Source organism: Heterodontus francisci, unplaced genomic scaffold (assembly GCF_036365525.1).
Source record: "Heterodontus francisci isolate sHetFra1 unplaced genomic scaffold, sHetFra1.hap1 HAP1_SCAFFOLD_221, whole genome shotgun sequence".
NCBI classification, from domain to species: domain Eukaryota; kingdom Metazoa; phylum Chordata; class Chondrichthyes; order Heterodontiformes; family Heterodontidae; genus Heterodontus; species Heterodontus francisci.
Genome location: NW_027141485.1, coordinates 114791 through 127041, shown reverse-complemented (window position 1 = coordinate 127041; position 12251 = coordinate 114791). Strand labels below are relative to the sequence as shown.

Genomic DNA, 12251 nt, shown 5'->3' with positions numbered 1-12251 from the left:
GACATTTCCAGGAAGCTCCACACAGGGAGCAGCTCTTTCAATTTTAACTGGGGCTGGAGAGAGTCTTTGTGAAATATACTTCCTGATTGCAGTAAGGGAATTTGTGATTGGTTGCAAATATTTAATCTGATTGGATGGCGAAAGAGACCAAATGTCGAATTACAATATTAAATCGTTGGGACATCATTCCAAATCACCCAATCACAATCTTTACTTTTCCCCATCCCTCATTAGCATAGAGCTGTGGGATTGTCTATTTAATCCGCACTCGGAAGGGGTTTGGTTTATTTCTGAGTCTGAAATTGAAACTGAAGATGGTTGAGGAGAAGAAGAAAGCAGCTGCTAAGAAGGGCGCCAAGAAAACCTTAAATAAACCGTCAGCAAAGGGCGGCAAGAAGCGGAGAAAGTCGAGGAAGGAGAGTTACTCCATCTACATCTACAAAGTGATGAAGCAGGTTCACCCCGACACCGGCATCTCCTCCAAGGCCATGAGTATCATGAACTCGTTTGTGAACGATATTTTCGAGCGCATCGCGGGTGAGGCTTCCCGCCTGGCCCATTACAACAAGCGCAGCACCATCAGCTCCCGGGAGATCCAGACCGCCGTGCGCCTGCTGCTGCCCGGGGAGCTGGCCAAGCACGCCGTGTCGGAAGGGACAAAGGCGGTGACCAAGTACACCAGCTCCAAGTGAAACTGCACAATGGACTGAAAAACATCCCAAACACAACGGCTCTTTTCAGAGCCACCCACAATCTCTCTGAAAAAGCTGCATCCGAACATCTCTATGAAATCATTTTAAGACAATGTGTAACATAATAAATGTCCCACTGCTGTGTTTTTGTCTGCTGTCCCAGAAACCGAACTCAAACCCATAATCCGCTCATCCGCCTTTCCTTTTTTGCGTAAAGCTGTTATTGTTGTTGTACACAGCCCCTGAATGACCGCATTAACAGCTGCTTTCAGCGGTAAGGGTCAGACCTCAGTCCCTTCACTCTATTCCTGAAATGTGAACTGATTCATCATTTTATTAACAGTAACTCTCCGCAGTGTAACAGCCCGGAATGGGATTATTACACAGCAGACTAAGGGCACTTTGAGGACTCGATCCTGCTTCCTCTTTTCAGAGAAGGACACTGGGCTCTGATTGAAGATAAACTGAATGTTTCCCTTCAGGGAAATGCTGTGAACAGGGATTTAGTACCTCCCGGGACAGTTTGAAAGTGATTGCAGAAAGATCCACAATTTAAATAACATTTTAAACCCGCGTCTTAATTCGTGACGGAAAAAGTTGAATAGAACAAAATAAAGACAAAGGATTTTAAATATTTGACTCAGGATGACATTTATTTTAATCTGCTCCTTTCTGACAATGAAATTGGCGGTCTTTTTGAAATTGACAAATTTTCTGCTTCTGATGTTTTGGCGGTAAACCCCGCCCACCTCTGTTGTCAGTGACCTGATTGGTGAAGAATATAGGCAAATGAGGTGAATTAAGTACCGGCCAATGGGGAGAGTTTTCAGGCAATAAGTAAAGTGAATGCGGCGGAAGTTATCCATTCTTTGTGAAAGTATTTGCGAGATTGTGGAAATGTCTGGAAGAGGAAAGACCGGCGGCAAAGCTCGGGCCAAGGCCAAGTCTCGGTCTTCCCGGGCCGGACTGCAGTTCCCGGTGGGCCGTGTTCACAGGCTCTTGAGAAAGGGCAACTATGCTGAGCGTGTGGGTGCCGGATCCCCGGTCTATTTGGCTGCTGTGCTCGAGTATCTGACTGCTGAAATCCTCGAGCTGGCCGGGAACGCGGCCCGGGACAACAAGAAGAGCCGCATCATCCCCAGACACCTGCAGCTGGCCGTCCGCAACGATGAGGAGCTCAACAAGTTGCTGAGGGGAGTGACTATTGCTCAGGGCGGGGTGCTGCCTAATATCCAGGCCGTGCTGCTGCCCAAGAAAACCAGCGCTCAGAGCTCCCAGAAAAAGTAAAGCGGCCGAAATGTCATCAAATAAACCAAAGGCTCTTTTCAGAGCCACCCACAGTCTCTGTGAAAGGGCTGGTTACTGTCTGCTTCCAAAATGCCAGTAACAGGACCGAATGAGAACTATTTCAAATGTTTAAGCATCTGTTTCAGTGATTTCTCACTGTCACCCCAAAACCTGTCTAATTTATTAATTCCACACTGAGTGAGTTATTTGTCCCGTTACAGATTGCTGAATAGAGTCTTCCCGCCATGTACAGATAAGTAGACAAAAAAATTACAGATTAAAACTTCGTAATATATATAATCCATCAAAAGCTTTTTTTATTCCGCTTTTATCAGCACAAAGTCCTGGCCCGATTTTAAGAACAGCTTTAAACTAACGCCATTAATTCGCTTCTTTCCGACACTGAAATTGACGGCTTTTTCGAATTCAAACTTTCTGCCAATTTAAGCCAGTGATTTGCTGTATTTTCTAATTCGAGGCTCTGCGATTGGTTAAGACATGTGAATGAGACGTGGGTGACCAATCAGAAGTGGGCTCTGGATCGCGCGGGCTCAAACTGTGGGAATTCCAGGTCCCTGAATGATTGAGCTGAAACTGATCAGTTTCACAAACCCTGTCAGTTTCAGTGCAGGAAACACCGTCTCGGGAGAAATAACATCACAAGTGGGTCTGGTTCCAGTGACCGATTCAACGGCTGCTCCAAAACTCCCGGATTCCCTCATTGCAGCGAAATCATTTTGAAATTCTATGAAAACAATGAGTGATTCTGGAGGAGTGATGTGGCTTTTCACTGAGGGCATGTGTCGACTGGGGAAATAACTAAGTGTAGAGCCTCGGGCACTGTTAACACAGCCCGTTTAGAAAATCAAATCCACTGCACATCCTTGCTACAAATGAAATGTCAAATTCGGGGATTCCATTTTTTTTCATCCCGAACACAGCAGATTGATTGAACAAAGAATTAAAAGTAAAATACTGCGAATGCTGGAAATCTGAAATATTTCAGATTGATTGAACTGTTCTAAACAGCCTATCCCAGCTCCCATTTCTCGGTCACTGTGAGGCGGTGGGTGGCTCTGAGAAGAGCCTTTGTTTTGTGTTTGCTGGAAAGGGTCAAATTGTTCAACCGCCGATTCCGTAGAGAGTGCGGCCCTGCCGTTTCAGAGCGTACACCACATCCATGGCAGTGACCGTCTTGCGCTTGGCGTGCTCAGTGTAGGTGACCGCATCCCTGATCACATTCTCCAGGAAAACCTTCAACACCCCGCGAGTCTCCTCAAAGATCAAACCCGAGATCCGCTTGACCCCGCCACGGTGAGCCAGGTGGCGGATTGCTGGTTTGGTGATGCCCTGGATATTATCACGAAGCACTTTGCGGTGCCGCTTTGCTCCGCCTTTGCCCAGTCCTTTGCCTCCTTTACCTCTGCCAGACATGATGATTCTTCACTCAGATCACTGCACTATATAAGAAGCAGACTCTTGCAGGCTCTACTTTACACAGACCGCCCGGACCTGCCTGAGAATGGCAGAGAGAGAGCAGGAAGGGGAGGAGACAGAGTGAAGATTGAACAGAGAGCAGATGGGGAGGAGACACCCAGAGTGACAGACAGAGAGAGAACGGCCCCTCATCTTTCAGCTCCACCTCCAGTTTCCTCTGGTTCGCCAATTTCAAACCCTTTATTAACAGTGGAACCGAAACCCAGCTCTCCACACAAACCCTTCCAGACTCGGCCTTCATAGTCAAGGCTTTCCAGAAAGCCGGAGCTTTTAAATACGGTTCCGCTACAATTAACACTCAGTAATATTCCCACCTAAACACAGTCCATTCTATAACAAATAACCTACTCAGTAACGTCACCATTTCCACACACATCCTCTTCCAGCAGTTTACAAACACCTTATTTCAGCCGTTTGGGGAATCTCCTGTGTTAAGATTGAAGTTGGAAAGCGGCCTTTACCCGGCAGTGTTACCGTCTCACACTGAATCTGCCAGACATCCTGTTGATCTGCCTAGTTCCCCACTGTCTCTCTTGACTATTACATGGCACGGGTAGTATTTCAGAAAGTACTGCAATGGAGGGAGTGCTGGGGACTCCAGGCCAATCCTGGAGGGATGGGGAAAATATCTTTAGAAATTCCCTGGAGAGAATCGTGACATGACAGGTCTCCAGGGACAGACCAAGGAGAGAGTGTGGACATTGAATGGAAACATGGCAAAAAGAGTTGGGGATTCAGGAACACAATCCTCTTTGATGGGTTACAGCCTCCCCTCTGCTCCTACTCTTTACGAGACACTTTTCCAGTTTAAACTTATGGACAAGGTGGGTTAGTTGCTCTCAGGGTGGATGGGGGGAGAGGCGCCTCAGTGGCCATGGGTGGGACAGGGAAAATGGAGTCAGAGAACCAGGACTCCGGTCACTCCCCAGCAATGTCTGCTGGAAGTAATCTGTGGATCGGATGATGCCGGGGGCCCATGGAGAGGGGAAGGGGGTGGGGTGATGGAGTGAGGAGGTGGAGAGGGAGTGTTCGTGGTGTCACAGCCGACCCCCTGCCCAAACCAAACTCCCACATCCCAGCATTATATTGTCCAATTCCTGGAGGCGGAGGATGGCGATTCCCGTTGGATTAATTTCTAATGTTCGGCATCTTATCCTGATAAAATCACCAGTTCTGAAGGAGGCCATTCTGTACTTATTCTCCGTTCATCGAGGGGTCATCTTTCCCTTTTCAGCTCCTGACTGCTGGTATTTTTGCTGTTAAATGTGAAATGCAACATATGTTCGCAGCTGTTTCTGCCCTGTTGCAGCCATCGGAACATAGAAATGGGGGTAGGCCATTCAGCCCCTCGAGCCTACTGCACCTTTCAATTAGATCCTGGCTCACCTGTATCTTAACTCCAGCTACCTGCTGTGATTTCATAAACCCTCAGACCGTCACTGGATAAACATCTCTCAATCTCAGGTTGGAAATTGTCAATTGACCCTCAGGTTTACCTGATTTTTCGGAGAGAATTCCAGGTTCCCGCTACCCTTTGTGTGAAAAAGTGCTTCCCGGCAATATTCCTGAAAGGCAGAACTCTAATTTTTGAGTTCTCTTCCTTTGTTGTGGAACTGCTTGTTTACAGCTCAGACCGAAGTCCACACTGCAGAACAAACAGCTGTTCCTCTGATCCTGTCACTTCAGCTTTGGATTTGAAGCTCAAGCCTCTTTCCATGATGATTCTTTGTGCCCTATCTCTGTAAATGGTTATGCCTGTCTTTTTGTGGGGTATGTCAAACATTCTTTTTTCCAGTCCTACTCAGGACCCCACCCCCAACTCTTTTTCCGGTACAATGATGACTGGATCAGTGTCATTTCCTGCTCCCGCTCCGAACTGGAAAATTACATCAAATTCGTTTCCGATTTCCCCCTCACTGTGGTTGACAGGGCTCTCCACCCTTTTTATTATTTTATTTTATCTTTTTGTTTAACGATGTGCCTGCCTTATACTTGGTTTCTCAAGTATGTGCTTTTGGACAAAACTATTGATTATTCTGTCATTAACACTGTCTCAGCACTAATATTTTGTCTTTCACTACACCATTAGCACACTCCCTTTGCCTTTGCCCCATGACCTCCTTGTCAGTTAATCTCTCCTGCCCTCTGTCCTATTACACACCTTCCCTTTTGTTCTCTTCCCCAACTCCCCCCACCCCCGCTTCACTTGCTTAAAACCTATTAAATTGAGTGTGAGACTAATTCAATCCATCTTTTGTACTGTATGAGATTAATTTTGACACACTTTCTGGTACATTATGTGACAGCGAGTTTAATTCTACATCTATCTGTCTGTGGTACTGTGTCTGAGTGTGAGATTATTTCAGTGTCAGTCTATGAAACTAAATGTGATTGTGTGATTCATTCTGTATGTTCAGTTTGCTTACCCACTGTTTTTTTCAGGATTGTTTTCAGGTTTGCACATGCTGCTGTTCAATATTCAGTGTATTCACACCTAATCTGTACTAATGCTTTGTCTTTCAACACACCATTAACATATTGTTTGCCTTTGCTCCGTGACCTTTTGGTCAACTATGTGGCCTTGTTGTGCTTTAGACCATTTCCATTTCACATCTTTCTTCAACAACTCATGTCGTGGAGCTAACACCATTGCATGCTCAGGCAGAAATTGCAAGTAGTATTGGACCATGCGTAGAAAAGATCTAAGCTCAGACACATCTTTTTGTCTTAGGGGCTTTGACCATAGCCTCTATCTTCTCTTTCACTGGCTGTAGTACTTTTCATTGATTATCAGGCCAAGGTGCACCACCTCAGATTGTACAAAGGCACACTTGTTCTTTTTCAAGTGACACATTGTGATCATTGAGCCTTTTTAACACTTCATCCAACACTTGAAAATTCTCTTCATTTGTTACAGTCATGATCAACACATCATCCTGATTGCACAAGCAATGTAGCACTCCTTGTAAAATCTTACCCATTGTAACTTGGAAGAAGTTTGGAGAAGGCTTCACACCGTACGGCAGCTTTATGTAGGAGTATAACCCCATGTGTGTGTTTATTGTGAGATACTGCAGATTCACTTGATTCACATTGAGCTGTGCATAAGCATGGAATAAATCCAACTTTGTGAATAGCTTGGATCCTGCTAATTCCGCATACAAATCTCGAGATCAGTAGTGGATACTTCTCATAATCCACTGCCTGGTTCATTGTGACATTGTCGTCCCCACATAGACTGATGTTTTTGTCTGACTTGGGCACAATGACAATTGGGTTTGCCCAATCACAATGATCAGTTTTCACCAGCACACCATATCTCTCCAGATTACTTTGCTCCTCTTCAACCTGGGTTTTGGAAGCATAAGGAAGCAGCCAAACTTTGCAATATACTGGTTTGGTATCAGGCCTGATTCAGATGTGAGCTTTCACACTGATTATGCCTTCATAATCATAGTGGGGAAAGTCTTTGCTCGAGTCGCTCTGAACAGGCTCCAGAAGCTGGCCGAGCGCGTCTACCCTGAGGCACAGTGTGGCTTTCGTGCAGAGAGATCGACTATTGACATGCTGTTCTCCCTTCGTCAGATACAGGAGAAATGCCGTGAACAACAGATGCCCCTCTACATTGCTTTCATTGATCTCACCAAAGCCTTTGACCTCGTCAGCAGACGTGGTCTCTTCAGACTACTAGAAAAGATCGGATGTCCACCAAAGCTACTAAGTATCATCACCTCATTCCATGACAATATGAAAGGCACAATTCAACATGGTGGCTCCTCATCAGAGCCCTTTCCTATCCTGAGTGGTGTGAAACAGGGCTGTGTTCTCGCACCCACACTTTTTGGGATTTTCTTCTCCCTGCTGCTTTCACATGCGTTCAAATCCTCTGAAGAAGGAATTTTCCTCCACACAAGATCAGGGGGCAGGTTGTTCAACCTTGCCCGTCTAAGAGCGAAGTCCAAAGTACGGAAAGTCCTCATCAGAGAACTCCTCTTTGCTGACGATGCTGCTTTAACATCTCACACTGAAGAATGCCTGCAGAGTCTCATCGACAGGTTTGCGTCTGCCTGCAATGAATTTGGCCTAACCATCAGCCTCAAGAAAACGAACATCATGGGGCAGGATGTCAGAAATGCTCCATCCATCAATATTGGCGACCACGCTCTGGAAGTGGTTCAAGAGTTCACCTACCTAGGCTCAACTATCACCAGTAACCTGTCTCTAGATGCAGAAATCAACAAGCGCATGGGTAAGGCTTCCACTGCTATGTTCAGACTGGCCAAGAGAGTGTGGGAAAATGGCGCACTGACACGGAACACAAAAGTCCGAGTGTATCAGGCCTGTGTCCTCAGTACCTTGCTCTACGGCAGCGAGGCCTGGACAACGTATGCCAGCCAAGAGCGACGTCTCAATTCATTCCATCTTCGCTGCCTTCGGAGAATACTTGGCATCAGGTGGCAGGACTATATCTCCAACACAGAAGTCCTTGAAGCGGCCAACATCCCCAGCTTATACACACTACTGAGTCAGCGGCGCTTGAGATGGCTTGGCCATGTGAGCCGCATGGAAGATGGCAGGATCCCCAAAGACACATTGTACAGCGAGCTCGCCACTGGTATCAGACCCACCGGCCGTCCATGTCTCCGTTATAAAGACGTCTGCAAACGCGACATGAAATCGTGTGACATTGATCACAAGTCGTGGGAGTCAGTTGCCAGCATTCGTCAGAGCTGGCGGGCAGCCATAAAGACAGGGCTAAATTGTGGCGAGTCGAAGAGACTTAGTAGTTGGCAGGAAAAAAGACAGAGGCGCAAGGGGAGAGCCAACTGTGCAACAGCCCCAACAAACAAATTTCTCTGCAGCACCTGTGGAAGAGCCTGTCACTCCAGAATTGGCCTTTATAGCCACTCCAGGCGCTGCTTCACAAACCACTGACCACCTCCAGGCGCGTATCCATTGTCTCTCGAGATAAGGAGGCCCAAAAGAAAGAAAAAGAAAAAGAAAAGATGCCTTCATAGCCGTCCTCGAAAGTGTTCCTGTAACAATTCAATGCCTGATCAAGCTCCTTGGTTGTTTCAACTTGAAAAAACATGCTTCCAGTCTTACTTCAGCTTTCAAAGCCAGTCTTTCCCCATTATTATTGGTTTGTTGACATATCTCACTACCTTGTAGGGGAGAGGCTGGCATAGCAGTAATGTCACTGAACTAATAATCTCACGACTCAGACTAATGCCCTGGGGATATGAGTTTAAATCCCACCATGGCAGCTGGTGGAATTCAGATTCAATTCATTAATGAATAATATAAAATTTGAGTAGTGGTGCCATGCAATTATGATTGATTTTCATTAAAACCCATCTGGTTCACTCATACCCTTTACAGAAGGCAATCTGCTGTGCTTACCTGGTCTGGCCTGTATGTGATGCTGGCCCACAACAATTTGGTTTACTCTCACCTGTCCTCTGAAATGACCTAGCAAGCCATTCAGTTGTCAAGGGCAATTAGGAATGGGCAATAAATGCTGGCCTTGCCAGTGATGCCTACTTCCACTGACCTAATTTTTTAAACAATGGGTAACTTGAGGGGCCTGCCCTTATGTTGGATATTGCACTCCATTTGCCCACACATTTCTCACACCTCACCAGAGTAGGTTTTCAATTGACTGGTGCTCTCAGTTTGACGGACATCACTGACTTTGCTCCCATGCATTTCTATACTCATGATGGAGCAATCCATGGTCGTAGCAATGTACTGTTTATTTACCAACAACATTATACAAAAGTCTCCATCATTTGAGTGATTGCTAGTGGCATAAATGCTGTACAGCCCTTGCTCCTCTTTGGTTAGGCACTCTGGATTCACTTCAAGATTGTGAACTCCACCCTTATAACATCACTGTTTTCCATTACCACTGGAATTAGTTCCCTTTCCTTCTTTGGCCTCTGCTTGACAATTAAAACATTTGGCATTTCTGTACTGACATGATTGGGCTGTGTGGTTGCCCTTATGGTGATAACGACACTAAATTGCTATCATTGGCACTCTTCTGGCTATGTCTGTCCACTTTAGACTTGGCTGAAGCACTTTAACAGTGGACAGAAGCCTGTAATAGTTACCTGCATAGGACAAAATTCCCTAACATTCTTTGATGCCATCTCCATGGAAACAGCAATCTTACACACAATCTCAAATGTAAGATTTTGTGTGTTTATTAACTTCGATTGGATTCTTTTGTTCACCAAATCCACACACAAATATGTCTCATAATGCATGGTCCAAGAATGTGCCAAAGTTGCAATGTAATAAAAATTCTTCAGTGCCACAATATACTCACCAACTGCTTCACTACTTTTCGGATTTCTGGTTCCAAATTTGTAGCATTCTGCTATCTCTCGTGGCTTAGGATTGAAATGTTCCTCCAACTTGGTGATATTGTTTTGACTGGCACATATTTTGCTTTGTTCAGAGCAGGAAGCTTTGTCAGCATGCCATACACTTCCAGGCAATTTCCACAAGCAAAATTGTTTTCTTTTGCTCAGGAATTGCCTTATTCTGAGTCTTGACCTCCTCACCTTCCAGTCCCAAAATATTCTTAACTCTAAAAACATGCCCATTCTTTCCATATAGGAACTGAATGGTGCTCAAACCCTCTCATACGTTGCCATCTTTCAGCTGTATCCCATGAGTACAGCCAAATTTCCTCAATGAGCACGAAGACCGTGCGGTATCCTATTCAACTCAGGAGACAGTCTGAGGCTCAGGCTGTCCACAACCCAGCTAAATTCTCCACTATCCGAGCAACTAAGTCACCAGGAACTGGCTGATCTTGATTACTGCAGTCCCTGCTGCTGTTTTCTGCCTATATTTACAGACTTTATCTTCCCCTTGTTGCCATTTTCTCTATTATATTCAGGTGGGTCGAGCAGAGAAAATGGATACCAAATATGGCCAGTTCAAGGAAGTGTTTATTCACGCCATTACGTCATCACGTCATGTGTGAATCACTTTCTGATCAGTCCTTCCAGATGTGTGTCTGAATAAGTGAAAAACCCCCCTCACAATTAACAATGTTACCTTTCAGTGTTTTGTGGAGAAATTTCACGGCGTGACGTATGTCATTAATGTGTTCGTACAAATTTCAGAAAAATATGGAGTTGCAAATGATTTGCCAGGAAATCGTCTAAACATATCTCCATGTCTCCCACTCACTCGCAAAGAACTGCAAACTCACAGATTCAGAAAGAACCCAGAGATAGAAATTATTGTTCAGCACAGCTAGAGAGTTCTGCACTAATGCAAAGCTCAAAAAACACTTGAACACTGCATTTTGACCCTGTGACTTAGTTGGTCGAAGTACCTCTTTAATGAAAAGGTCAATCCTCGGTTCAAATCCCCTCAAAGCCTGACTTTCACTTGATTTTCCAACTACTTTATTGAGCAGCACAATAAGACAGGACAGTAACAAAAGCAAAATACTGCAGATGCTGGAAATCTGAAACGAAAACAGAAAGTGCTGGAAATATTCAGCGGGTCTGGTGGCATCTGTGGACAGAGAAGCAGAGTTAACATTTCAGATCTGTGACATTTTATCAGAACTGCTGAAATGTTAACTCTGCTCCTCTCTGCACAGATGCTTCCAGACCTGCGGAATATTTCCAGCACTTTCTGTTTTTATTTAAAACAGAACTCTATCTGTCTTTGCTGAGCGAAGGATTTCGGAATGGATGTTTGACGATTGTCCCTTCTTGTACAAAAATTCACTGCAAATACTATAAAGGTACCTCAGTCAACCACACCTCCTTTGATAGAAATTTGTTCATCATTGCATTTGATCTGAAAACCACTCTTGACATTAATCTCACTGAATCAGAGTGTGACGGATTGTCTCTGTCAGTGTGTTCATGTCACTATGTGCTGCTTTCCACCGAGTCTGGGACACGATGCAAGGTGGAGGATTTGTCCGAGTTTTGGATTATATTGTCAGTTGAGAATGATAAAAACTGAAAGGAAGCAAATAAGAAATCCTTGTCACCAGATTTGAGAATCTGTAGAACCACTTTGGGAAAGTGAATCAGAACAGAATGAAGGGTGAACTGTCTGATTGCCCAGAAGTGATGAAGACACAGCTCAATCAGCACGTTCCCTTGGTTTATGATGCTGGAACATTCCTCACACAGAAATTATTCAACTCTGTAAAAATATTCTGACAGCTGATAACTTTGCTACCAATTGAAGGACTGTCTAATGTGGTTATCAAGTCAGAGTGAAAATTTTATTAAACTTGGTTCCATTCAGTCCAGCTGTCATAAACTTTGAACCTTTATTCATTTTATAAACAGTATGTGAAGGGTCTCGGTAACAATGTTCAGTGTTGATGAGAGTAGGGTCTGGGTGAGAAACTGCTGAGTGTGACAGGGTCAGGACTGAATGCAGGAAGTTCTCTAACAGTCTCTCTCTCTCTTTCTACCTCTCTATTGCTGATGGGATTGAATTCATTGACAACTGGCGGCTGCTGGTGTTTGAATAAATGAAGTTCCTTCCAACCATTTTTTGATTGACAGCTACAAAGAACATTTTTGTCCCCGGACACAAAAATGAGCAAAAGTGGATCAGTGTAGGATGATTCTCGGTCTGTATAAAAGGGGTGTGATTTCAGCTGCCAAGGTCCAGTGGTTAAAGATTTCAACATTGAAATCCACTGGACTTATCCCAGTTTGGTTTAAGTCCTGCTCACAGAAGATCTATTCGGTGATTTTAATTATTTTTAATCTTTAA

At 44.8% G+C, this 12251-nt stretch overlaps 1 protein-coding gene across 1 annotated transcript; it reads left to right on the top strand.

The window, feature by feature from the left end:
- Positions 1 to 1589: 1589 nt before the first annotated feature.
- On the top strand, positions 1590 to 6216 carry LOC137363827 (histone H2A-like). Its single transcript, XM_068027386.1, has 2 exons — positions 1590 to 1955; positions 6208 to 6216. Exons 1-2 carry the CDS (start codon positions 1590 to 1592, stop codon positions 6214 to 6216), a joined length of 375 nt encoding a protein of 124 aa, XP_067883487.1.
- Positions 6217 to 12251: the final 6035 nt, after the last annotated feature.